At 40.6% G+C, this 25,717-nt stretch overlaps 3 protein-coding genes across 4 annotated transcripts in view; 2 read left to right on the top strand and 1 right to left on the bottom strand.

Annotated features, from left to right (window-relative positions):
* Window positions 1–14,303, top strand: part of ctc1 (CTS telomere maintenance complex component 1) — an 82,969-nt gene extending 68,666 nt beyond the window's left edge. The window contains exons 17-25 of one of the 2 annotated variants that reach the window (XM_028010469.1): window positions 7,932–7,978; window positions 8,046–8,119; window positions 8,185–8,320; window positions 8,392–8,463; window positions 8,533–8,680; window positions 13,335–13,381; window positions 13,509–13,665; window positions 13,733–13,853; window positions 13,920–14,303. In XM_028010469.1, coding sequence (XP_027866270.1) covers window positions 7,932–7,978; window positions 8,046–8,119; window positions 8,185–8,320; window positions 8,392–8,463; window positions 8,533–8,680; window positions 13,335–13,381; window positions 13,509–13,665; window positions 13,733–13,853; window positions 13,920–14,020 — 903 coding nt within the window. In that variant the 3' untranslated portion in view covers window positions 14,021–14,303. Of the gene's footprint in view, window positions 1–7,931; window positions 7,979–8,045; window positions 8,120–8,184; window positions 8,321–8,391; window positions 8,464–8,532; window positions 8,681–13,334; window positions 13,382–13,508; window positions 13,666–13,732; window positions 13,854–13,919 lie in introns of those variants that run through there. The other variant, XR_003594603.1, reaches the window with a different exon arrangement.
* A 521-nt stretch (window positions 14,304–14,824) lies between these two features.
* Window positions 14,825–19,418, bottom strand: LOC114140625 (H-2 class II histocompatibility antigen, E-S beta chain). The gene is made up of 6 exons (XM_028010734.1): window positions 19,297–19,418; window positions 18,535–18,807; window positions 17,600–17,813; window positions 17,394–17,461; window positions 16,774–16,887; window positions 14,825–15,067 (listed from the first exon to the last, which is right to left on the bottom strand). The coding sequence occupies exons 1-6, from the start codon at window positions 19,349–19,351 to the stop codon at window positions 15,042–15,044; spliced, it is 750 nt and encodes a 249-aa protein (XP_027866535.1). The 5' UTR covers window positions 19,352–19,418; the 3' UTR covers window positions 14,825–15,041.
* Window positions 19,419–19,850: 432 nt separating this feature from the next.
* On the top strand, window positions 19,851–22,467 carry LOC114140627 (H-2 class II histocompatibility antigen, A-U alpha chain). The gene is made up of 4 exons (XM_028010737.1): window positions 19,851–20,038; window positions 20,146–20,391; window positions 21,568–21,852; window positions 21,970–22,467. The coding sequence occupies exons 1-4, from the start codon at window positions 19,978–19,980 to the stop codon at window positions 22,095–22,097; spliced, it is 720 nt and encodes a 239-aa protein (XP_027866538.1). The 5' UTR covers window positions 19,851–19,977; the 3' UTR covers window positions 22,098–22,467.
* The last annotated feature ends 3,250 nt before the right edge of the window (window positions 22,468–25,717 follow it).

The raw sequence follows: 25,717 nt of genomic DNA, 5'->3' as shown, positions 1-25,717 counted from the left end.
ATTTAGGAAACTCAATTAACCCGTTAGAAGGAGAGCTGGTAGCACATCTCCCCTCTCAGAAGAGGAAGTAGAGAGAAGGAGGGGGGGGGGGGGGGTGTTGCACAACAACAACTGTTGAAGGGAATCCCAAACATTGAAAATATTTTGTCCAGGACAGGAATAACAGTGTTTGCTAAATAGACCCAACAGCCTCAACTATTGGATAGCGTGAGTACTCCTCCATTATAACTAGCAAGAACTCACTAGATGGTAGTGGCCATAGAAATCAGCGCTGATTGTACTCCATGGTTCTGACATTCGGAGGGGCTCAAGGTTACTGGGGTGTTTGGCTGGCAGGCTAAACAGTTCTTAACTACAAGCTCTGCTTTTTGGTCCATGTTAGGGAACCATACTTTCAACCTGACCAATGTCTTTGTCTTTGCCTTGGTGTCCCTCGTCGGCTAATTGTAGTTCTCTCTCCTCCAGACCTGAGGGGATGACGATTCTAGTGCCACGAAGAAGAATGTCATCCAATCGTTGCAGATTTGCTTGTACTTTTGTAGAATGGTGATCTCTTGTGAGTCATCCTTGACTTGGTCCAGGTGTTGTCTCTTAGTTGTGCAACATCCTTTTGTGGGACTCTCTCTGTGAGGGTTGCCTCTTTGATGTCAGTTAAAGTCATGGCTTTGTGGCATGTTGTGCCAGGAAGTTAAGATACTCTTTACCTTTGTTGCTGTTGTGTGGTTTCCGGTCCGTATGGGGATCAGATGTCTGGACATGTAGTCGGCTGGTTTATCCGTCCCTTTCCTGTAGACTTCTCGAAGGTTGTATGGTTGAAGCTTTAGTCCCCATCGTTCGATTCTTGCAGGTGGTTTTGAACGAGGGTTGGTCCAAATGACTTCCAGCGCTTTGTGGTCAGTAACTAAAGTGAAAGGATGTCCATACAGATACAGGTGGAAATGTTCACAGCTCCATGCTATTACCAATGTTTCTCGTTCCGTTTGTGAGTATAGCATCTCTTAACGTCACTTAGATCGTGGCTAGCTTATGCTATAGTGTGTGTCTCTTTCCTTTCCAAGTTGATAAAGAATAACCCCCTGGCCAACGGGGCTTCAGTCTACGGCCAGTTCTGTGTCTTTGTAAGGGTCAAAATATGACATCACAGTCTCACTGGTTAAGCTGTCTTTCAGGTTTTGCAGGGCTTTTGCTGGGATTGAACCAGCACCACTGTGTGCCTTTCTTGGTCAGTTCACAAAGTGGTGCTGAAATAGAAGCAAAGTCTTTAAAGAAACGTGAGCAGTATGTCGCCATGCCTAGCAGGCTTCTCACCTCGGTGGGGCTTCCTTGATTGCAGCGACTTTCTTTGGATCGGCAGATATGCCACCAGCTTGGAAGATGAATCAAAAAAATTCCAGCCTAGATTTGTTGAACTCACACTTATCTTTATTAAGGGTAAGACCTTTCTCTCTGAGCCTCTGGAACGCTGTTGTGAGGTTTTTGTCATGATCTTGTGATGCTTGTGTCTTTCCATGCACAATGATGTCATTGCTGAGGTTCTTCACACCTTCGATCCCTTGTAGAGCCTGGCAGATGGCATTTTGAAATACCTCTGCTGCTGATGATATGAAAAAGTTCAGACTGTAGTACCTCCTCAGACCTTTATGCGTGCTGAATGTCGTCATGTACCTGCTGTCAGGTGGAGCTCTAGCTGATGGTAACCAGCCTTTAGGTCAAGTTTGGAAAAGACTGTTGCTCCTTTCAACTCATGGATGACATCGTCCATAGAGGGAGTAAGATGACGTTCACTTTGGATGGCAGTATTAGCCTGTCTCATGTCTACACAGATTTACAGACTTTATTTGGGTGGAGTCACAATTGGGGAGACCCAAGGTGTAGGCTCAGTCACTGTCTCTATAATATCATTGTCTTCTAGTTTTTGGAGTTCCTGTTCTACTCTCTGGCGGATGTGAAATGAGACCCGTCTGTATGGCTGACATGTTGGCTGAACATTAGTGTCTATGTGGAGCTTGACTGAAAGTCCTTCAATTCCTGTCAAATTCCTGGGGGTGCACATCACAAACGACCTCACCTGGACTGTGAACACCACGTCTCTGGTCAAGAGGGCACAGAAACGTTTGTATTTCCTGCGGAGGATGAGAAGAGCCCACCTGCCCCCGCCCATCCTCAAGACGTTCTACAGAAGCACCATAGAGAGCATTCTGACCAGCTGCCTCTCTGTGTGGTGTGGAGGCTGCAGCGCCTCCTACTGGAAGAACGTGAGGAGAGTGGTACGGACAGCAGAGAGGATCATCGGGGCCCCCCTTCCCTCCATCCAGGACATTTCATCCCAGCGCTGCGTGTCCCGAGGCCGAAACATCATCAGTGACCCCTCACACCCCCACCATGGACTGTTCTCCCTGCTGCCCTCTGGAAAGAGGTTCTGCAGCATCCGGTGCAGGTCCACCAGGTTCTGAAACAGTTTTTTCCCACTTGCCATCAGACTGCTGAACTCTTAACTGGACTGCACTCAAAATCTGGTCTCCACTTTATACCTTGCACATGTACAGAGCTAAATAACTTCTATTTTACTGTCAGTCCTGCACTTTATATTTTATATTTAGATTTATATTCATATTTTATACTGTATTTTATTTTATTCTGGAGTAACCTCACAACATTGGAAGCTCAAAACATTGTCCTGAGCCGTATGCAACAAAATCTGGTTCTGTATTCACCCTGTGCATGAAAATGACAATAAAGTCAGTCTAAGTCTAAGTCTAAAGTTCAGTTTGCCTTGAAAAAGGTTTGGGTGATTGTCTACGAGTCTTTCTGTCACTGTGGGGCCAGGTGAGGCTGAGACACTGTTCACTACTTTATGAGGCCTAATCGATTAGCTGTGTCAGATCCTAACAGGAAATAGCTTTTACTTGTTTTCAGATAGAATTTGCATTTGGTCTTTTTGCTTCTGCTTCACATACAAACATGCCAGCTAGTTGTAGCAGGTAGAACAGCCATAGGAAAAAACTTTAGTATCAGGTGGGACTAATGCGGTTGTGGCAATAGCAAGTTTAGGTCAGAGTCACTGATGTTGTTCACTGTGGCGCCTGAATCCAGAATCACTGATACTGTATCTCAATCTTTAATATGAGACTTTGGTGTTTTCTTTTTATCTGTGCCAGTGGTGATGAACACATATTCATCACCACTGCTAGATGAATCCTGTTTGTCCCCTTGTGTTGAGCTGCAGATTGAGAAAACTTTCTTAGAGGTTTTGTGATGTTTATGGTTCACTTTGGGCTTTGTGTCACAGCTTTGGACAGGAGGGTTTTGTTTCGATCCACATTATCTGTCTAATGGTTTAGCTTTGCACTCCTTTCCTCATGCAGGGCAATATCCATCATGTGGATATTTTCCCGCCACAATTTCTGCACTAGTTTTTTGGTTTGTGACTTTATAGGTTTTGTTCGGTTGACCTTTCGGCTGTATGGCGTTCACAAACCCAGCTGCTCCTTGGTCGATGCCTGTTGCACATGTCGGCCTCGCTCAGAGCTCATCTGTGAAGTCTGGACGACGTACATCTCTGAATGAATTGTCCTTTTATTTCTATACCCACATCAGTAAATCCACAATGTTTAACAGCATGCGGAACCGAGTGCAGTACGTGTCTAGGTTTTCACTTGGATGTTGTACTGCTTTTCTGAAGACGTATACTTTGTACAGGACGTTTTTCTTCAGTGTAAAATACGTGTTGAGATTCGTTTCTACATTTGGATACTTGTCTGAGTTTGTTGCTAACATGTTGTAAATGTCATGTATGCATTCACTGGCTAAGTGCAACAGTAGAGCTTTTGTCAGCCGAAATGTTGAAAGCAGCTGTGTGTTTCTAAAACCTCTGTATCCATTTTGTCCAGCGCGATCCCACTGAACTCGGCTCTGTTTCGGTACCAAACGGTGGAAGGGCAGGTGTTGTAAGCGACACGGTTCACTCGGCTTGTGTCTTTGGTATTAGCTGGTTAGCTAGCTGCTAGCTGGTGCATAGCCTGTCGGCGTGGCGCTGCCGTCTGGGTAGACGTCGGCCTTTTTTTTTCTTTGTCTCCGTTTTCAATCCTCGTCACCAATGTGATGTTTACACGGTTACACTGGATTGGAGTCGATGTTGCTTTACTAGTCAAGTCAGAGGAAATGCTTCTCATACAGCAATGGGCTCTTTGCTCCTCAGCTTCCGCGTTCAGGTAAAAGCGGCTCAATCGTTTCCGATCTATTGAAAAAGTCTCTTTCCACTGGGTGTTTTCAGGGCTTGTCCAAGGTAACAGTTAATGATGAACATCGATCTGAAGCCCCGACAATAAGCTGGATAAAAGTTTTAAGATGTTCGCCTCGTTATTCACAGATACGAAGTTTTACTTTCTTTAAACTTTGTGGCTAACATTAGCTTTAGCTTATGCTAGACATTTTTCTAGCATTCTAACAGACACTGACAAATAGCACAATTCTAGCAAATTGTGCTATTTAAGTATCTAAACATTTTTCATCCATTCTAACGGACAATGTTTTTACCTTGTTTTCAAGTATATTACGTGGTTTATTGTCGTTAGTGTCAGAGACCAAGTAACGGGGATTTTACGGTTCAGGCTTTTTGCTTCTGCAGCCTGAGGAACAACAAGCCCATAGCTTAACAGTAGAGCAGCTCTGGTGTCGGAGTTCTAGTTCAGCTGACGGTTCAGGTTCAGTTGTTGCTTTTAGAAAAATATGGCCGTGTTCCTTAAGGTCTCCATGTTATTTCACTTTATTAGTTTAGCATGTTTCTTGTGAAGCAGGACGGTGTTTACAGCAGTGTGTTCAGGCGGGTCAGTAGCTCGGCTGTCTGGTTCTGGTCTGCTCTCTGGTTCCCATAAACTCTTTCAGGCTGAATACAGAAGTGATTCCATGGAAATAACACAGGAGGCTCCTTTACCTTCTGCTTTAGGCTGAAGAAGTTGATCCGGAGTGAAGTGAAGGCTGTAAACTTTGCTGTGCTGCGTTAGCTTTAACTGGTAGCGACGGATATTTACAAGCCACCATCTTCTTAATTCAGGACCGCTTGGAAATCCATGAAAACTTAAAAGCCCATTATATTAGGAAGACAGCAATGTTCATAGTATTGTTTTATTTGTGTCTGAAATAAGACTTTGTCTTTTCTAGCTGTCATGGTAACTCAAAGCGAAAAAAAAAGAGCCGCATTTGTGCATGCGGTTGTGACGTCATCGCAGCAGGTGCAAAGAGAACCATGCATGGTTACAACCCGTCTCAATGCGATCTGTTCTCTATAACACACTTGGATCTCAGTCTTTCTCCTGGTGCGTTCACTGACAGTCTGTAACATAAATGCATTAGCATCACTGTATACATTACAATAATCTCCCTTAACCAGTGTCCATCAGGTCAGAGGTCGCGCTAGACTTTTTAGTTCTCTGTTATTTTGACCAACAGCGTTAAAAAAATCAGTCAAATTTAATATTCATTCTAGACATTTTTATAGCATTGGAAAATGTTAAGAATGATTGTGTCATGTTTGTCCTCCTACAGAAACCATATAAAAGCAAATATATATATATATATATATATATATATACATATATATATATATATATATATATATATATATATATAATATTTTTAACCAGCTATAAGGGGCCAGACTTGTATCATCAGCAACTTTATTCAGATGACAATTTGCAATGTAAAATATTATCCTTAGTGACATTTTGCAATGGGCAATGCAGTACTTAATTAATTTAGAATTATTTTTATATTTATGAATGACATTGTGTACAGCATTGGATTTATTTATTTGAAGAGTATTTTATAGTTCAGTACAAAATGTTGTATATGTGCAAAATATTTGGATAAATAATGAGTTAGTCTGATCCTGGTCCTTAATCTTGTTAATTTCTCTTATTGGTCTTTTTTGAAGTTTGATTAGTGACTGTTGTGTTTTGTAATTAATTTCCCAAATTTCTCTGGAGTCACTTAAATAAGGTCAAACTAAAGACCAGTGCAGAATGTTTGGGTCAGGCTGGTTCTGTGTTTGGTACTGAAACTATGACAGACCCACTTCATGAACTGTGAACTGAAATATTAAAACCCTAATTCATCATGTTCACTTTTCCACAGATGGACATTCATTCTTGTTTAAAGAAAAAAGGCCAACAGCTTCATAACGTTCAGATAAAAATTTCTAAGTCTGATTTTCAAATAAAGTTCAGGTTAAAGACTCATTTCAATAGTCATTAACCTGAATGTCTACCTTGATAATAAACTGGTTTTAGGTTTATTAATCTATGCATTTAGTAAAATGTTCTTCAAATGACTGGAAATGCAAAGTTTTGAGTAGATTTTGTTTTAATTTCCACTCTAGGACTGAGTGACTCCACAGCTGCTTGTGTCTCATTAATGTTAGCAGATGTTAGCAGCTATGATGTGATCTAGAGATTCTGTTTCAAACTGAGTTTATTCACCTCTGGAAAAAATTAAAGTTTCTCTGATTTTACTGTTTATAAGTTTATGTTTGAGTAAAATGAACATTGTTCTTTTGTTTGTGAATATATGTAAATAAGCTGTTAGATTTAGAAAATCTTCTCATGGGTTTTAGCCCTGCTGGGGGCTCAGCCCCCCTACAGGTTAGATCCTAGAATCGCCCCTGGTACCGAGGGGTCACTGGATCAAAACTTGTGTTCTTTGCTGACGACACAAATATTTTAGTCTCTGATGAAAACTTTCCATAGTCGCCTCAGAAATCAGTAAATTAAAGAAACGGTTTGACAATAAATCAATAAATTTGGACTGAAATCATTGTTGTTGGAAATTGTTACAAAAATACTGAAATTCAAGTTCAGGCAGGATGTAACTCTAGACATGGTTTATTTATGTTAATAAGTTTCTCAGACTAATTAACAAAATCAGTTGGAAAACTCATATTAAACATTTACAGAATAAACTGAGTTAAAGCAAATCAATTCTGGCTGAAGCCAGAAATATTCTAGCTTTAGCCAGGATTTATTAAATATATTTATTTAATAATAAATCACTTCATATTCTATTTAACTCTCTGATTTTGCCATATTTAACATATTGTTCAGAGGTTTGGGGAATTAATTACAAAATTAATTATATCCATTAAGTATCTTACAGAAACCTTAGAGTCATAAATAATGTTGGTTATTATGAGAAAATAAACCTGTTATTATTAAAATCTAAAACTCTTAAATTTGAAGATCTGGTGGAATTTAAAATAACTCAACTTATGTTTAAGGGATGTAATAAACTGAGATCATACAGATGTTCATGTTTTTATTAGAGATAAAACTTAAAGATTTATAGTTTATGAACAACAAGAAGAGTTTTTGTATTTCAGTTCATGAGGTGAAATTATGGAACAAGTTAAATAAGGAATTAAAAATTTAATACAATTTAAAAGGAAATATAAGGAGGTCATTTTCACAAGATACAGAAATATGTTTGAGCGTTAGCACTAATGTGTAAACTGAGGCTAACGCTTATTAATGTGTAGATGTTTATATTTAGACATGTAAACAAGATAAAATGTAAAATTAATTAATGTGTTTATGTTTTTATTTGATGTAATAATAATCAGAGTTTATGAGTTTCTTCCTTTTCCAGCTTGTTAAAATATTGAGGCACAAAATAATGTTTTTCCTTCATGTCTGTTTTACTGCTGACTTGTTTCTAATAAATAGTTACACATAAAATCAGCTGATTGATCGGTGGCCGATCGATCAGCAAACCACTAAAGAGCAGCAGGGGGTCACGGCTCACTGTAGACCCACCAGGCCTGGTTCTGGATCTGGATCTGGTTCTGGTTCTGGATCTTGTTCTGGTTCTGGTTCTGGTTCTGGATCTTGTTCTTGTTCTGGTTCTGGTTCTGGTTCTGATGTCTCTCTCTCTCTCTCCAGGCTCCGCCTCCCTCTGTCCTCTCGGTCTCCCAGGTGTTGGACTGCAGGTATCAGCGTCGCCCCCTGTGGCCACCAGAGGAACTGCAGCCGCTTCACCTGGTCTCTGTGTTGCAGGTCAGAGGTCGTGACCTTCCAGGGTCGGGTCACAGAGAAGGTCAGTCTGATGGACAGGAGGGGAGGAGCCTCAGGTAAAAACTATGACACTCACCTGTCCAGGTGAAGCAGGTATCCATTGGTAACCAGGTGTTTCCAGGTGTTCGTCTCACGGTGTGTGACCAGAGTGGGCGGAACCTCTGTGTGTACCTGGACCTAAGCCACGCCCCCTACCCACCAGGTCTGTTGCCAGGTAACCAGGTGCTGCTGTCAGGATTCCTCAGGAAGATCTCCAGGTAGATAACATGATCACTAGAGCTGACCCTTAACCTCCAGCCTGACCTTTAACCTCTAACCTGTGTCTCAGGTCAGGTGCTGTGTACTGCTGCCTCTCACCTGTTGGCTGTGTCACAGTGACATCACTGGGAGACTCCAGCAGGTAAACATGAACTCACCTGGACTCACCTGGACTCACCTGCTGCTGACCATCTGTTGCTCCTGGTTACAGGTTGGCCCCACCCCCTGCTCCCAGCATGCACCTGGCCCACTGGGCCTCCAGCAAGACTGTTGAGGCCCAGGTCAAAGGTCATGTGGTCTGTGTCCTTCACCTGCAGCTGCAGTGGAGCTGCAGCCACCAGGGGGGGCAATACACACAGGTAACACACACACACACACACAGGTAACACACACACACACACAGGTAACACGCACACACACACACACACTGGTAACACAAACACAGATAACACACACACACACACACACACAGGTAACACACACAAGTGTGTTTAAAATAGTAGAATATGAGAACATTGGAGAAATGATCTAGACTGATGAATATCTGGGGCTAGATGTTCACAACAAGAAGTTTAATTTAAACTAGAAAAATTGCTGTTCCTAATGAAACAGTCATGAGAATGAATATCTACAGAATGAATATCTACAGAATGAATATCTACAGAATGAATATCTGCAGATAGGAAAGAAAGAGCAGAATAAAACATAAGAACCTAAAATACACAGCCTGGCCAAAAAAAAGGTCGCCACCTGGATTTAACTAAGCAAATAGGTACAAGCCTCCTATTGGATAAGTGCTGCATAGGCGATTATCTTTCAGCTGGCAACAAGTTATTTAGCCCCAGCTGATGCAATGAGTAACTCCTCATTTCTTAAACAACCATGGCAAAAGACACATCCTGTGGTCGTGGAAAAGACGTTAGTCTGTTTAAGAAGGGTCAAATCATTGGCATGCATCAAGCAGAGAAAACATCTAAGGAGATTGCAGAAACTACTAGAATTGGGTTAAGAACTGTCCAACGCATCATTAAAAACTAGAAGGATGGTGGGGAACCATTGTCTTCCAGGAAGAAATGTGGTCGGAAAAAAATCCTGAATGATCGTGATCGGCGATTACTTAAACGTTTGGTCAAATCAAATCAAAGAAAAACAACAGCAGAACTCAGGAGTATGTTTAATTGTGAACGCAAAAGCATTTCCACACGCACAATGCGAAGGGAACTCAAGGGGTTGGGATTGAACAGCTGTGTAGCCGTAAGAAAAGCTCTAATCAGTAAGGCTAACCAGAAAAAAAGGCTTCAGTTTGCTAGGGAGCATAAAGATTGGACTCTGGAGGAATGGAAGAGGGTCATGTGGTCTGATGAGTCCAGATTTACCCTGTTCCAGAGTGATGGGCGCATCAGGGTAAGAAGAGAGGCAGGTGAAGTGATGCACCCATCATGCCTAGTGCCTACTGTACAAGCCTGTGGGGGCAGTGCTATGATCTGGGGTTGCTGCAGTTGGTCAGGTCTAGGTTCAGCAACATTGTGTGCCCAAAGAATGAGGTCAGCTGACTACCTGAATATACTGAATGACCAGGTTATTCCATCAATGGATTTTGTCTTCCCAAATGGAACGGGCATATTCCAAGATGACAATGCCAGGATTCATCGGGCTCACATTGTGAAAGAGTGGTTCAGGGAGCATGAGACATCTTTTTCACACATGGATTGGCCACCACAGAGTCCAGACCTTAACCCCATTGAGAATCTTTGGGATGTGCTGGAGAAGGCTTTGTGCAGTGGTCAGACTCTCCCATCATCAATACAAGATCTTGGTGAAAGATTAATGCAACACTGGATGGAAATAAATCTTGTGACACTGCAGAAGCTTATTGAAACAATGCCACAGCGAATGCAGGCTGTAATCAAAGCTAAAGGCGGTCCAACAAAATATTAGAGCGTGTGACCATTTTTTGGTGGCGACTTTTTTTTGGCCAGGCAGTGTAGTTGAAAAGGTTGAGAAGTGAAACAGCAAAAAAAGCATAAATTAGCAGAAGCAGAACATTTTGACATATGAATTGCTAAAATCAAAGTTTGCAGAAGACCTCTGTAGCCAGTAAAACCAGTAAAACCAGTACAGACAAGCAGAATGCTGACAGATAGAAACAGAGCAAACAGAGATACACTGAAGGTCTAGGACAAGGTGTGACGTGTCTGTAGTCCAGAAGAGTTTGACAGAAAGACCTGCAACAATGACAGTAATAGTTCCTTAAAGAAGACATTCATGCTGCGTTTTAATGTATAAATTATTCCTGTACAGTTAAATATGTATGAACAACATCATTTGTTTGTTAAAAAGCATGAAAAGTTAAAATATGTTCAGTTACTGGAGTTCAGACTCTAACAGCTGACAGCAGTTAGAGGATTAAACTGTAAACCTGAACACATCAAATATCTGCATGAAACTTAAACTGTGGAAAAACCGTAACAGAGAGAGAGAGATATATATATATCATAAAGCTGAGACATTTGAATCTAGTTTAAAGTCTGGTGACTTGTTTAAAAGTTGAATGGAGTTTCTAGGTTGAAGTAATCAGAAGTAGTTAGTTGTGAAAAAGCAGAAGATTTTAGCTGAATTTTGTGGAATTTCAATGAATTTCAATGGGGCTGAAATTTGCACAAAAACACAAATATTTCAAAAAGTAAAATAGTGAAATTTAGCAAAAGATATAGCAGAAAAATAAGCTGAACGTTTTGATATATGAATTAGCACAAATAGTTGAAGTTTGTAGAAATAGTTGGATGTAATAAAATGTACAGAAGTCTGAATAATAATAAAGAGAAACAGAAACACTGTCAGTGAGAGAATACATTGATTTATTGATTTATTGATTTATTCTCACTGATAATAATCTGATAACCTGGATCAGTTGGACTGAAGGGATTTTTCTATAAATATGAATCAGAGGTATGGATATAATCTGAATTTCAGGTTAAAAACAATAAATGTATGATAGAAGAACCCAAATGGACCGATCACTTCATTTGGTTCTGATCACACAGTCCCAGACTTTAGTCAGTGGTCCAGACTAAAGCCTGGGATTATAATCTGATATCATCTGATGCTCCTCAATCCTGCTGTTCTCTGGCCACTGATGAGTTTCTCTGTTCAGATTTATCAAGTTTTTTGTTCTTTTTAGCCACTTCAGCTTTTACCCAAACTTGAAACAACTAGTTTCCTCTGAAGAGACGCAGCAATAATTCATCTCAGTGACTTTATTTATTTATTTATCCTCTTTTTCTTGTCTTTAGATGAATCTCATGTGAACAAACATGTTCACATGAGCAGGTTGAAAACCTACAAATAAATAGGAGAAATATTAATTACAGATCACAATGAGTTAATTTTAACTTTAACTAATTAACTTAATGATTCAATAATTTACTTGTAAGTTATCAGTGAATAAATAAATAAATTATATTCCAAACAGTGCAATGAATTTGTTTCCAAACACATGAAAAACATGACATCAGATAATAAATCTATATTAATTTTCTGAATAATGTTCATGGTGTCTTTGAGGAAGTTTCAGTTCAGGTTGTTTGTCTGAACAGATTATTGAGAGCAAAGGTGTTTCAAGCTTGAGCAGTGAAAGGGATGGGAGCGCTTGATTCGTTGCAAGGTGTGTGCCAGTTGGGTGGAGACAGTGAATACATTCAAAGTTTGTTGTTTTAATTCGTCAGTCTCCTTGGATTGATGGTGGCAGAGAAACCAGTCCTGACCTGGAATCAGACACTAAACCAGTTCAGAGCCCCAACTGGTTTAGTTTGTCTAAACTGGACTCTAGATAAATCTGGGAGGATTTTGGTTTTTATGGCCAACATTAATATTAGAAGCTGAAACTAATCAGTTTATTAGTTTTGTTCATTTCAAGGTGATTTAATCATAAAAACAGAAAATTAGAAAGTTTTCAATAAATCTCCAGGAAAATTGAACAAACGTTACATTTTGATGAGAGTTTAATCATAAATATGTTGATTAATGTTTCATTTATTACGGTTCTAACCAGGAGGGCTTGGATAGAATTAAAATAAAAACCTATATAAATACTAATCATTATATTTAAGGGCTGTTAGATTCTGTTTCTGGAAGGTCAGTTTTATCTGCAGAAAGTTATAAACTTGTCAAACTGAGAAATGACCTGGCAGGAAAAACACCAAAAGGCTAAAAGATCAAAGTTTGTGACTCACTGAGATCAAATCTGCAGAGATAAAGGAAACAATGTCATATTAATAGTCATTTTTTATTTGTTTTTTATTTCTTTATTTAATCAGGTAAACCCCGTTAAGATCTAGATCTCATAGTCATGCAGAGACTTAAAGAAAAGAGCTGGTATTTAAATGCTGTGGAATGAATTAAGGTCACGTTGCAGCTGTTTGTTTCTCAGCCCTTTAGAGCTGCAACTCTAAAGGGCTGCAACACAGGATCTGCACTAAATCATGTGATTTAGTGCAGATCCTGTTTCAATCAACAGGAAGGACGAACTTCAGAGCAGGAAGAGACCTCAAACGGCCTAGTCCAAGTCCAAGACCTTACGTCTCTGTTCACGAGTAAAATTAAATCTGACTCTTTGTGTTATTAATCATGTTTGAACCTGACAGGTTTTTAGTCTAGATTTACAGGAACTCAGTGTTTCAGCTGTGCTGCAGTTTTCTGGTAGTTTGTTCTAGATCTGTGGTGGATAGAAGCTGAATGGGGCTCCTCCATCTGCTGAAAGTCTGTCATTTACTGTTCCAACCAGCTGATTCAGTGGATTATAGATTTTCTAACAAAGATCATCAATATCTTCATCATCAGTTTCCTGATCTCCTCAGGGTTTGTTCTAGTTCCTCTGTTTCTATCTGGTCTCTGATTCTCATCCTGACCTGCTGAAAGGTTAAAGTTCACCTGCTGAGGATCAGCTGGTCGCCCCCTGCAGGCCTGCTGTGGTACCACCACTAACCTCTTCCTCCTCCTCCTCTTCCTCTCCAGGTCTGCAGCTCTCACTGTGGGTCAGCCGCCTTCCGGGCCACAGCCAGGTGAGAACAGAACCAGAACCAGGTGGTACCGACCCAGTCACCTGGTTCTGGCTCCAGTGCTGGTAGAATCTGGCACCATCTGCCCCCTGGTCCTGGTTCTGACCCATGGTTCCGGTTCTGTCTCCAGGTTGGTGATCGATGACGGGACGGCTGAAGCTCATGTCTGGTTGTCGGGGCGACCAGTCCAGGCTGCGCTGGGATTGGCTGATTCCCAGTGGGCGGGGCTCCGGAGGGCGGTCAGGGTCAGAGGTCATGTCCAGGTGTTCCCTGGGGGGCGGAGCCTGGTCAGTAGCTCTCTGCTCTCTGATTGGCTGTCTGCTGAGTCTGATCTGATTGGTGCGTCTCTTCCAGAGGACAGACGGAGACACTGAGGACGTCCTGCTGCACTTCCTGCTGTCCCTCTGCAGCGGTGATGTCATCGGGCAGCAGGTCATCCTCACCTGCAGGAAGCGGACCAATCAGAGCTCAGCAGGTAGGGACGCTCAGCAGAACCTGTTGGACCCGGTCCAGAGGACTGACCCGGTTCTGTCTCCATCAGAGGTGAGACGCTTCAGCCGAGGAGACAGAGACTTCCTGACCAGGAGGCTCCGCCCCCTGCAGCTCACCTGTTCTCACCTGGAGCTGCAGGAAGAATCATGATGACCCGAGTCAGAACTCTGACCTGATCTGATCTGGACTGGACTCACCTGGAGACAAGATGAACATCAAGCTTCCTGTTCACCTGTCGAACCTGTTCACCTGTTGAACCTGTTCACCTGGATGTTTAACAGCAGATCTCAGTCTGACAGAAACACCTGGACAGGTGAGTCCACTGCACCTGGTCCAATTACTGACTGCCATCAAATCTCTGTCAGGCTGCAGGTCTTGGACTTGGACTAGGCCGTTAGAGTTTCTGTTCATTTATTAAAAACATTTTTTCCTCAGTTGTTGTTTCTTTAAACGATTATAATGAAGCTTCACAGTTGGATCAATATTTAGTTGTCATGATGCTGTAACCATAGCAACCATGTGGTTTTTATCACAGCTGATTAACATGTGAACGGCGCCATGAGGCTGCAGAACAGAACCAGAAGGGAACAGAATCTCAGTCAGTCCGTCTAACTCACCTGGATCCATTGGTTCTGACTCAGAACCATCAGAACCCTTTGATAAAACCGGGTCGGGTCTCTGACATCAGAACCGGGTCAGACCGGGTCACCAGTTCATGCTGCAGCTGCAGAGTTCAGCCAGCAGGGTGCAGCACCGCCTTCAGAACCCGGTTCTGTCTGAACTCTGGTTCTTCTTCAGATCCAAACTGGATCTCAGAACCAGTGAAGTTCTGGTTCTGATCCAGTCTGGGCTGCTCACAGCGCTACCATCAGGATCAAAGTGTTACTACTGGTTTAACTGGATCAGAACCGGGCCTGCTGGTTCTGGTCCAGTTCATAAAGACAGTACAGGTTCTGATGGTTTATTGATTTTATTTCAGGTCCAAACATCAAAGATTAAAATCTGATTATTGATGAAGATGATTAGAGGAAGATGAAGAGAAGCAGCCGGGCCACCAGAACCAGAACCGACCCACATGGAGAACTGGAACCTCCTCTGGTTCTGGTTCTGGATCAGATGGTCCAGTTCAGCAGGAAGCAGGACGAACCGGAACCAGAACCTCCATCCGGGCTCAGCTGGTTGGAACCAGAATACGACCTGGAAGAGAAACAATGGACCGGGTCAGAACCTGATACTGGTACTGGATTTAGAACTGGGTCAGACTGGATCTGAACTGGATTTAAACCAGTTCTCTACTGGTTCTGTTCAGGTTCTGCTCTAAATGATCCAGAACTTGGATTTGTGTTTCTGCTGCTCAGGCCCGGTCCAAAGCCCAGCGCCCTATGAAGAGTGGCTCAGTCAAAGTCTCATCAGGGGTCAGAGGTCGTCACTGTATCAACATCCTGCTGCTAAAAACGACCAATCAGATTCTTTTATTCTGTAAATGTTCAGTAAATTTATTTCTGCTTTTAGTTTTTGCTGCAGAAAAATGTTTGATTTATTAAATACAGAAAATTTTATATAATATAATATATTTTCATAATTTACTTTTGAAAACTGATTTATTTTTATTTTTGCCATAGATGGAACTTTACCATATTTTCGAGATGTAAAAAATTCAAATTAAAATGTTCTAATAATTAATTTATCAGTTTATTTGACTAATTTTTACTGTTTTATGTTTTATAAAAGTATAAAGTGGAGATAATAACAAAGATCAAGTTCAGGACAAACATGTATAATATATAGAAAATTATAAAAATAAAAAGACTAACGGATCTAAAATGTTATTTTTAAAACAAACTATGAATTTTGTGACTTTATGAACCAAAAATGTTCCAATAAATTCATCAGTTTTTTTCTCCTCTAGTCTGAGAAAAACAATATTTATTTAAAAATTATGATAAAACCAAACCGCTTCCTTTACCACTCCAACAAAATATTGAAATATTAATTTCATAATCATAAAGTTTTTCCTAGATGACTTTCTGCAAAACAAACTAAAAATATCAATTCCTGCATTTTGACAGATTTTGAGACAATAAACATTTTTAAATTGTGACTTAATTAAAGTTTTTAGAAAGTTTTCTAAAATCTTTTTTTTTGTACAAGTGGATATTGTAGAATAAATTATTCAATATTTAAGTTTTAATATAATTTGGTTTAGTAACAGGATGAAGAGTTAAATTATGAAATATTGAATCCTCTGGCCTCCATTTTAAAGTGAAATCATTTATTTTAGAGATTATTTAAATAAAATCATAAAAGGCTAACCTTTATTCCAACATGTTAAAATCTTAATTTAATGTTTGAAATTTGTTTTGTTTTATTTTCCTCAGTTTGTGATTATTATTTTTATTTCTTCTTTTTTCTGCTCAGTTAATCACATAAAACTTTTTATTACTAATGTTTCCATGATATTTGATATAAATTTTCTATAAAATGGGAAAAACAACAAAACATTTCCATGAATCAAAACACCAGCAATGAATTGTGGGTAATTCACTGAAGTCTGTAAAAATACAAACTTTGCTTAAGGATGGAAATAGAACCTAAAATGGACGAAGGGAGGATGAGGAGGATGAAGAAGATGAGGAGACGCACTGTGACCTTTAACCTCCAACATGAACAGGCAGGGAGAGGATTTGGACCGGGCCTAAAGTGTTCTGGTTCTATAATGGGCCAGAAGTGTCTAAACCTGCTTTAAACTGGTTCTGACCTTTGACCTCTTTCATTAAATGAATGCAGCTGGTTTTAAATCGTCTCTAAAACATCTGAACTGATTCTGTACTGGTTCTGTTGTGGTTCTGGTCCTATCCAGGATCTGGTTCTGGTTCTAAATGTGTCCTGGTTCTGGTTCTGACCTTTGACCTTCCTCTTGTAGTAGATGAATCCAGCCAGAGACAAAATCAGACCCAGGATCAGTCCTGAAGCTCCGATGGCCAGTTTGTTCCTCTCTGACTCTGGCAGGGACGGGTCTGGAGGGACAGAGAGGAAGAGGAGGGACAGAGAGGAAGAGGAGGGACAGAGAGGAAGAGGAGGGACAGAGAGGAAGAGGAGGGACAGAGAGGAAGAGGAGGGAGGAAGAGGAGGGACAGAGGAAGAGGAGGGAGGAAGAGGAGGGACAGAGAGGGAGAGGAGGGACAGAGAGGAAGAGGAGGGGGAGGAAGGGGGAGGAGGGAGAGGAAGCGGAGGGGGAGGGAGAGGAAGAGGAGGGACAGAGAGGAAGAGGAGGGACAGAGAGGAAGAGGAGGGAGGAAGAGGAGGGACAGAGAGGAAGAGGAGGGGGAGGAAGAGGAGAGAGAGGAAGAGGATGAAGAAGAAGGGGAGGGAGAGGAAGGAGAAGGAGGGAAAGGAAGGGGAGGGAGAGGAAGAGGAGGGAGAGGAAGAGGATGAAGAAGAAGAGGACATGGAGGAAGGTAGCAACATGTCAGGACTTGTTATCTCAGTTGTTCCGTCTCCAGGTCTCTCTAGTCCTTCTTACCCCAGTCGGTGATCAGAGGTTCCTTCAGGCTGACATGTTCCACCCTGCAGGAGATCCGTTCTCCAGACCTGAAAAGACACGAACAGAACCGGGTCAGAACCAAAAGAACCGGGTCAGAACCAAAGGAAGTGGGTCAGACTTCAGAGGTTCTGGTCCCACTTGTCTCAGAGGTTTTAGTTCTGGTTCTGGTTCTGGCTGTGACCCACCTGGGCGTGTACTCCAGCTGGGAGTGGACCTGGTAGTACCAGTCTCCGTCCTCCATCTCGTCAGTGGTGGTGACGTCTGATGTCACTTCCTGTCCGTCTCTCAGCCACTGAACTTTGATGGTTTTAGGATAGAAATCATAAACTCTGCAGACCAGCATGGAGGGATGGTGGCCAGCAGGGGGCGTAGTGGAGTACAGTCTGACAGTGGGAGCCACTGGGAGATCAATAACAGGTTATTGGTTCATTATTGAGGTCTGATCAGGAATCATAAATGATCCCTGGATGTAACAGGAATTATTTCTGTTATTCTATCAATATTATCATTGATTATTGATGATAAAACCAGTTTAACCAGAACAGAAGCTGCTGGGAGAACTGGAGGGAAATAAAAGTTTAGATCCAAACAGGTTTAAATAATTATAATTATTAAATAATTATTATTATAAACAGACCAGAGTTCAGATTAAATAAAGTTATTATTGTAGATCAATCAGATCATCAATAATAATACAGATAGATCTAGATGTTATAGACTGAGTCCATCTAGAACTAGATGTAACTTCTGGTATTTAATTTCTAAATTAAAGTTTATATTTATGAACAATTAACAGAAAAATTATTTTAATTTTTCTTGGTTGTTTCCAGATATAAATCAAAAGTTTATTAATATTTCTATTCTTTTAATATTGATGATGAATTTATTCCTGTAAAATATTTAATATTGATTAACTCCAGTAATAAATAGTTTATTAATAAGTTGATCAGCAGTGATTGGATCTGTATTGATCAGCTGATCAGATCAATATTGATCATTTGATGACATCAGAGTTTATTGTTTTATGTAATCAATAATAAATAAACTGATAGATCCAGTTTAATGATCATCAGTCAGAATTGATCAGAGGATCAATCAGGAAATGATCAAATCAACTCACCTGATTTAGTCAGAGCGGTCTGGTAGAGGATATCAATGTTGTGTAGACAGTAAGTTTCCTTCTCAGCTTTATACCCTGCTATAAGTGACTGATCTTTGTTCAATCGTTCTGCGTTCTTCACTCCAAACTCCGTGTATCCAACAAATCTCCCCACGTTGCTGTCAAACCTGACGAATTCCTTCTTGTTGTAAATGTAGGACTGGATGTACTGAATGTCGTTCAGATCAGTGGAGTTAAAAACACAACGACTCACAACAAATTCCATGAATCCGTCTGGAACCAGAACAGAACCTCAGTATTAATTTATTATCAGTTATTGATCCTATCATTTGTTAATTTGATCAGGTTAATTACTAATCAATACATTTGAATGGACTGAAGTAATGATTAGTATATTAACGATCAATAATTAATCAGAATATTGATCCGTTTATCAGTTATTAATCTGGATAATTGATTCTCCAGCAGAATTGATCCAGATTAAAATACTATTGATCCAGATATTAGCTATAGTATTGATCAGAGATCAGAGTATTGATCCAACCAGATTTACAGATTGATAAAAGGTTAAAGTATTGATCAGTATTGATCAGATTATTGATCCTTATTGCTCTACAGATTGATGCAGTTTAAACCCTGACTATTGATCCATATAATAATTATTGATCAGCGATTATCAGTTACTGGCAGAGTATTGATCATATTAACAGTGATGATCGGTTATTGATCATATCAACAGTGATTATCAGTTATTGATCCTACCTGCAGCGTTGATGGTGATGATGATCAGCAGCCAGCAGAGCAGTGATGAAGCCATGTCTCTCTCTCTCTCCCAGTCAGAGGAACTAACTGGTTCTGATGGGAACTGCAGTAAAAACCAGAGCAGAGTCACATGACCTCTGCATCACTGGTTACCGGGTAGAAAAGACTGAGGCTGAAGACCAGAGAGAGAAACTGGTTCTGGTTCTGGTTCTGGTTCTTCCTCACCTCTTTCTGTCTGCAGTAACTTTCTAACCCAGGTTCTGGTTCTGGTTCTGTTCCAGTACCAGGTCTCTGCTGGTCCAGTGGACCGGTTCTGGTTCTACAGAGAGAAACTTTATAAAAACTCATTTACTGGAACAACTGGACCTACTGACAGAACAACCCAACTATGTTCAGAACTGGATCAGAACCGGATCAGAACCAGCAGGTCTGGAGAGAATTTAATAGATTTAAAAATGAATAAATGAACAAAGTTTACAAATAAAGAACCGTCTGCTGGTTCTGCTGGTTCTACTGGTTTCCTCCAGAACCAGTTCCTGGTCTCCAGCAGCTCAGAGCTCCAGCCTTCCTCTACCTAGCTACTGATGACGTCACAGCCCTCCTGCCCTCTGATTGGCTGCTGCCAGCGTTTGGTTCAGCAGCAGCTTCAGTTTCTCTCAGAGTCTCTGAGGCTGACAGGTGATGAAGATGATGATGAAGCTGCTCCTCTTCCTCTGTGGGGTCCTCTGGGTCTCTGCTGATGGTGAGTTACACTGGTTCTGACCGGGTCCAAACTGGTTCTGATGGACCCAGTGGGTTCTGGAGGTTCTGCTGCAGGTTCTTCATCAGTTTCTCTCTTTGTGTTTCTAGTTCTACATGAGAGCCTTTGGATCATTGGATGTTCAGACTCTGATGGAGAGGACACGTACACTCTGGATGGAGAAGAGCTGTGGTACGCCGACTTCAAGAAGGGAAAAGGAGTCATATCTGTGCCTCCTTTTGTTGATCATATCACCTGCGCAGGATGTTATGAACAAGCTGTGGGTTATCAACAGATCTGCAGATCAAACCTGAAGAACAGTCGTATTGGCATGAAGGATATTCCAGATGAAAACGGTAAAGAACAATAATCATTTAAACTGATTTATTTTCACCTTTGATCAGCTGATTATTTTGTAATAAACTGATAATTATTAATAAATCACAATAGTTTAATAAATTAAATCCAGTCTGTGAGGAAAAATCATGTTGTCTAAAATCTGAGATATGATGTTAATTAAAGATGCTTCAGTTTATTACAGTTTATATTAATCTAATATTATTAACTGTTTATTAATTATTAATAACATGCAGAGCTTTATTAATATATAAAATCAGATATTAAAATCTGATTTTATATATTTCAGTTCTATTAAACATTTTATTTCATGTGTATCAATTAATATTAATATCTCGCTCTTCATCTGATTTATAAAATAATTAATACAAGTAAAACTCTTCATTTTATTAACTTTATTCCATCTGACCATCAATAAGTTTATAAAGTTAAGAAATTTAAAATATAAACCAGAAACTAAATAACTAAAATATTCCCACAGAGATTCAGTCAGAGGTAAAATTATAATATTAGATTAATTAGAAATAAAACAGAAATTTATTGTTTTCATCTTTACATAATTAATAAACAATAACTGTCCTAAACTCCCAGTAAAGATGATGATGGTTACTGGGAACATCCCATAATAGAGAAAAACAAAGCAGGTTGTACTGAAGGTCTGGATCTGGTTCTGATCTGGTTCTGATCCAGTTCCTCTGGACACTTTTCCATCAGTTTATTTCTAATCTCTAACAGACCTGCTGTTGATTGGCCCCGCCCCCTAGACATGAACTAGAATGTGACGTTTCTAGAGTCAGTCTATTCCTGAACCACAGATCTAACCTGATGACTGACTGGATGATCAGAGATGGACTTTTCTAGAACCTGTCCTAAAGCCCTACATGTTCTAGACTCTGATTTTATTCAGTTTAGAATAATAAAATATGGACCTTTAGATGAGTTCTGCTGCCAACTGGACCAGAACCACTGGGTTTACTTTGGATCTGTTCCCTCCTCCATAGTTTACCATTCACTGATCTACATTAGATCAGGTCATCAGTTCTTCTGCTTCTCTCTGGTCCTCTGAACATTGTAGACTTTGACTGGTCCACCATCAGACGTCCTGCTCTGAACCATATGGACCAGTTTCTCCATCTGGTCCAGTTCCTCCAGTTACCCTCCTGGTTTCTCCCCAGATGCCCCCTCTGGCCTGGTGATTTACCCCAGAGACGATGTGGAGCTGGGAGAGAAGAACATCCTGATCTGTCACGTCTCTGGTTTCTATCCGGCTCCGGTCAACGTGTCCTGGACCAGAAACGGTCAGAAAGTGACCGAAGGAACCAGCATCAACGTTCCCTTTCCCAGTAAGGACAACACCTTCACCCAGATCTCCAGGCTGCAGTTCGTCCCTCAGATTGGAGACATCTACAGCTGCACAGTGGAGCATCTGGCTCTGGAAGAACCACAGACCAGAACCTGGGGTGAGGAGACTTTGACTAGACCAGAAGGATCAACAGGAACCTTTAATTTAATAATAAACCTGATTAATCCTGATTAAACTAAACATCCAGATGTTTCTTGTCTCTCTGTGTCTCCAGATGTGGAGATGGACAATCCTCAGTCTGGTCCCGGTCCGGCCATCTTCTGTGGAGTCGGTCTGACCGTCGGCCTGCTGGGAGTCGCTGTGGGAACTTTCTTCCTGATCAAAGGGAACGAGTGCAGCTGATTGGCTGGAGCTGATTGGCTGAAGCTGATTGGCTGATGGTTTATCAGTGATTTATGTTCATTTTCAAACTGTTTTTTTATTCTTCTTCACTTGAATCAGTTTCTTCATCACTGATGTAAATTTAATATAAACTATTTAGAAAGTTTAAATCTTCCATTTATAACATTAAACTTTAATCTGATGTTTTTATCAGTGAACAGGATCTACTGTCAGTTTGTTTCAGTTAATAAATGATCAATTATTTCTATCAGTTTCTTGTCCTTCATCCAGTCCAGTTGGTTTGTTTGTGTCTCCAGAACCAAAAGCAGAACCTCTGGTGTCAGGATGGTTCCATCATCTCTGATCTCAATAAAAACTTTTATAGTCTGGAGTTTGTCTGACTTATTATAAATTAATTCAGCAGCAGTTTTCTCCTCTGCATGTTTCTAGTTTTCACCATCAGACTGCAGGAGTCAGTCGGTTCTGACCTTCAGATTGGACCCGGCTGCTCCAGGCTGATGGAGCATCGATACGCTGCTGTAGCTGCTGCTGCAGCCACAGGAAGTGAGGAGACTAACTTCCTCTGGTGGAGGGAAACCTGGTCATCTTGGTTCACTGTTGATGTGCCTGGATAACCTGGAGATCCTGGTGTGGTGACCTTTGACCTGCAGCACTGACCTTCCTCCATTGTTTCTTCCTGCTGCAGCAGGTCTGGTTCTGGTTCTGCAGTGAACAGCAGAACCAGAGCTGCTGCAGGAGCTGGAAGGTTGTTTCAGCCTGAGTGATGGACGGTTCTGGACGGTTCTGGACGGTTCACTGGGTTCTGTATCGTTCTGCTCCATTATGATGCCGTTGCCTCCTGGTGTTGGTCCAGTGGACCAGTAGATACTCAGTGAGTTGTGAGGAACCAGGTCCGTTTCTAGATGTTGGTATTTGGGTTTAGTGATGAAACATTCAGAACTTTTAAACTTCTTCATTTATCTGCATAACTTCACTAATAGAAACGTTTTGCATGAAAAATCATTTTGTATTTAATATTCTCTAAATGAGAATCCATATTCCTCTTTAACTTTATATATTTGTTCTGTTATGATAATGAGCAGCCGGGTCCAGCAGAACTTTCAATGCAGCATAATTCATAAAGTTGTTTAATTTAAATGTTTTAAATCCATCGATCTTCTGGAAAATGGCCGACTAGTTTCTCTAAAACTCCAAACATGTCGGCGCTCCCTAGTGGGCGGGGCTTGTTGCTCCAACGCCTGAATCAGACGCCAACGTCTCCTCTGATTGGCTGATAGATGCTGGCGCCACCATGTCTGATTTATGAATATATTTCATGTTTACATCTTTCACTGCCATCATTTTTATTTATTGCATGAACAAACTTATTCATGTCAGATTTTAATTTCATTTAAACACCATGATTATTAAATTGTTTTTCTGACATTTGCAGAAAAGATTTTAACATATTAGTGATGTAAATATAAATAGTGATCATGAACCACAGGAAGTGATGGAGAGAAACTGATCAGATAAAAATGATCAGATCGTCAATCAGCTTCATGTTCCTGTTTCTGCAGCTGATCTGATTATTCAGCAGCTTTAGGTCCAGAGAATAAATGACCTCTGAACTGAGGAGGAAAACTGGTGACAGATGAGGAGAAGGAATAATATCTATATATAGATCTATATATATATATTTATATTGTTGTTGCGCAACCCCCCCCCTTCTCTCTACTTCCTCTTCTGAGAGGGGAGATGTGCTACCAGCTCTCCTTCTAACGGGTTAATTGAGTTTCCTAAATCTGCTGGGATTTATCCTGTCCAGAACTGAAGTAAACTCTGTTTAATCTGGTTTCGAGAAACGATTCGCCTGGTTATCTGACGGCCTACATCCAAGTGTCCCACCCTTCTTCCCTCTGTGAATTAGCCAGACTGAGCAGCCTACAGCCAACTAGTTTCACAGAGCACACCTGTTAACGGTCGCTCGTTCTCTATCTTACAACTTGCATTTGTTATTGAACCAGGTAGGTTTTAGTGACTCGGGCGAGTCCCAAGGATGATGTTTTACATTTGGGCTACCAGCAACCTAAAAACATTTTCCACTTTTTCCTCTCCAGAATCAAACATCACAGCTATTTTACAACCATCAAAGAACTTTAAGGTGACTCATTAACTGAATGTCCACAACATCTTTAGATTTTCTTTATGCTAAATATTTTATTAGTAAGGCATTTTTGCAAGGGTCAGTACAGCTTAATTCAGTAGCAGAAATAATCAAATAAGTAAAATCAGTCATCTAGTCTATCTTTCCCTACTGCTGACACTGAGAACTAAAAAAGGGAACCTTTGAGAGAGACGGACGGAGTTTGGCGTTTCGAACCCCAGACCTGGCCTGATGATGAAGAAGGTGCTGCAGCAGGAGGAAGATGTTGATCGGCGAAGGCAGGGATCTCTGTAGGTCTGATGAGCTTCTTCTCCGCATGGATGCTGAGGTCACACAGGACTTGGTGCTGGCAGGAAAAAAGGCACCAGTTCTTCTTCTTTGTCTTTGTCTTCATCTTTGTCTTTGGGGTCAGAACCCAGCTGATGAGAGAAGTGCGATTTGAAGCCACAGATTGTGGGCCAGACGGGTTGGTCTCCATGTGCAGGACAGTCTTCGGCTCCGTGGCCCCGGCTCTTCTTCAGCTGCAGAGTTCTTTGTCCATCTCGATCTTGGCTCGAAGCTGCCCGGAGGATCCAACCAAAGGTTCCTCTTTTGCTCCCACCTTTTATAGGGTTTATCCACCTTTTGGTGTGTTAGCATTGGCTAGCACTGTTGCTGTGCTTGTTTCATTGGTTGACTGCTTAGACAGATGATCTCATATCCATCACTGTCTTACAGACATTATGTCCTGATGTCTGTGCTGATGTCTCAGGGTTGATCAACCTCCTACATTTGTTGCCTGCACAACTTTTTCTCTGAAACGTTTACGTTGTTCAACAATCTGTTTCTAAATAAGGTGTTGATCATCTCTGCTCTCCTGTTAGTTCCCCTTTTTCCCTTAACCTTTGACCTTTCACCTACCATCTACCTCCAACATATCAGTGATCTTTAATTGCAGTTACATGTTTTACACCATTTCAAGTTCAATGTTAAAATCACATTTATTTTCTTTAGCTTCTCTGATTTAGCATTCATTTATAATTTTATAACCATAACTTATTAATTATTCTTATTATAATCTTAATGTGAGTTATTACAGATGTTTTCTGAAAAGAAACCAAGAATAATCCATGATTCTAATTATTTAATACCAAAGTTACAGTTACTTGTTTTTCTTGTAAGTGTTCCCACAAATGTAAGTGTAAATATTATTACAAGTAAATCAATATTAATATAAGTATTTTACTTTGAATCTTATCAAATTACTCAAAATGTTTAGATTTAATTCTTTAAAACTTTCATGCTTTAAAATAAGGAATAGTCTCAGCTATTTTTATAAATCTGCAGGCTGGAAACTTCCTCTTTTTCCAGGAAACCTGCTTTTCCTGTTTCATCTCTTTATCTGATTATGATTTCTGATGATTAGATAGAAAAATAAGTAGAATTAAAGCAAAGTTTGCATGAGACAAAAACAACCAGATTGATTTTATTGAAG

Source organism: Xiphophorus couchianus, chromosome 24 (genome assembly GCF_001444195.1).
Source record: "Xiphophorus couchianus chromosome 24, X_couchianus-1.0, whole genome shotgun sequence".
Taxonomy (NCBI): domain Eukaryota; kingdom Metazoa; phylum Chordata; class Actinopteri; order Cyprinodontiformes; family Poeciliidae; genus Xiphophorus; species Xiphophorus couchianus.
This window is presented reverse-complemented; position numbering and strand designations above follow the sequence as displayed.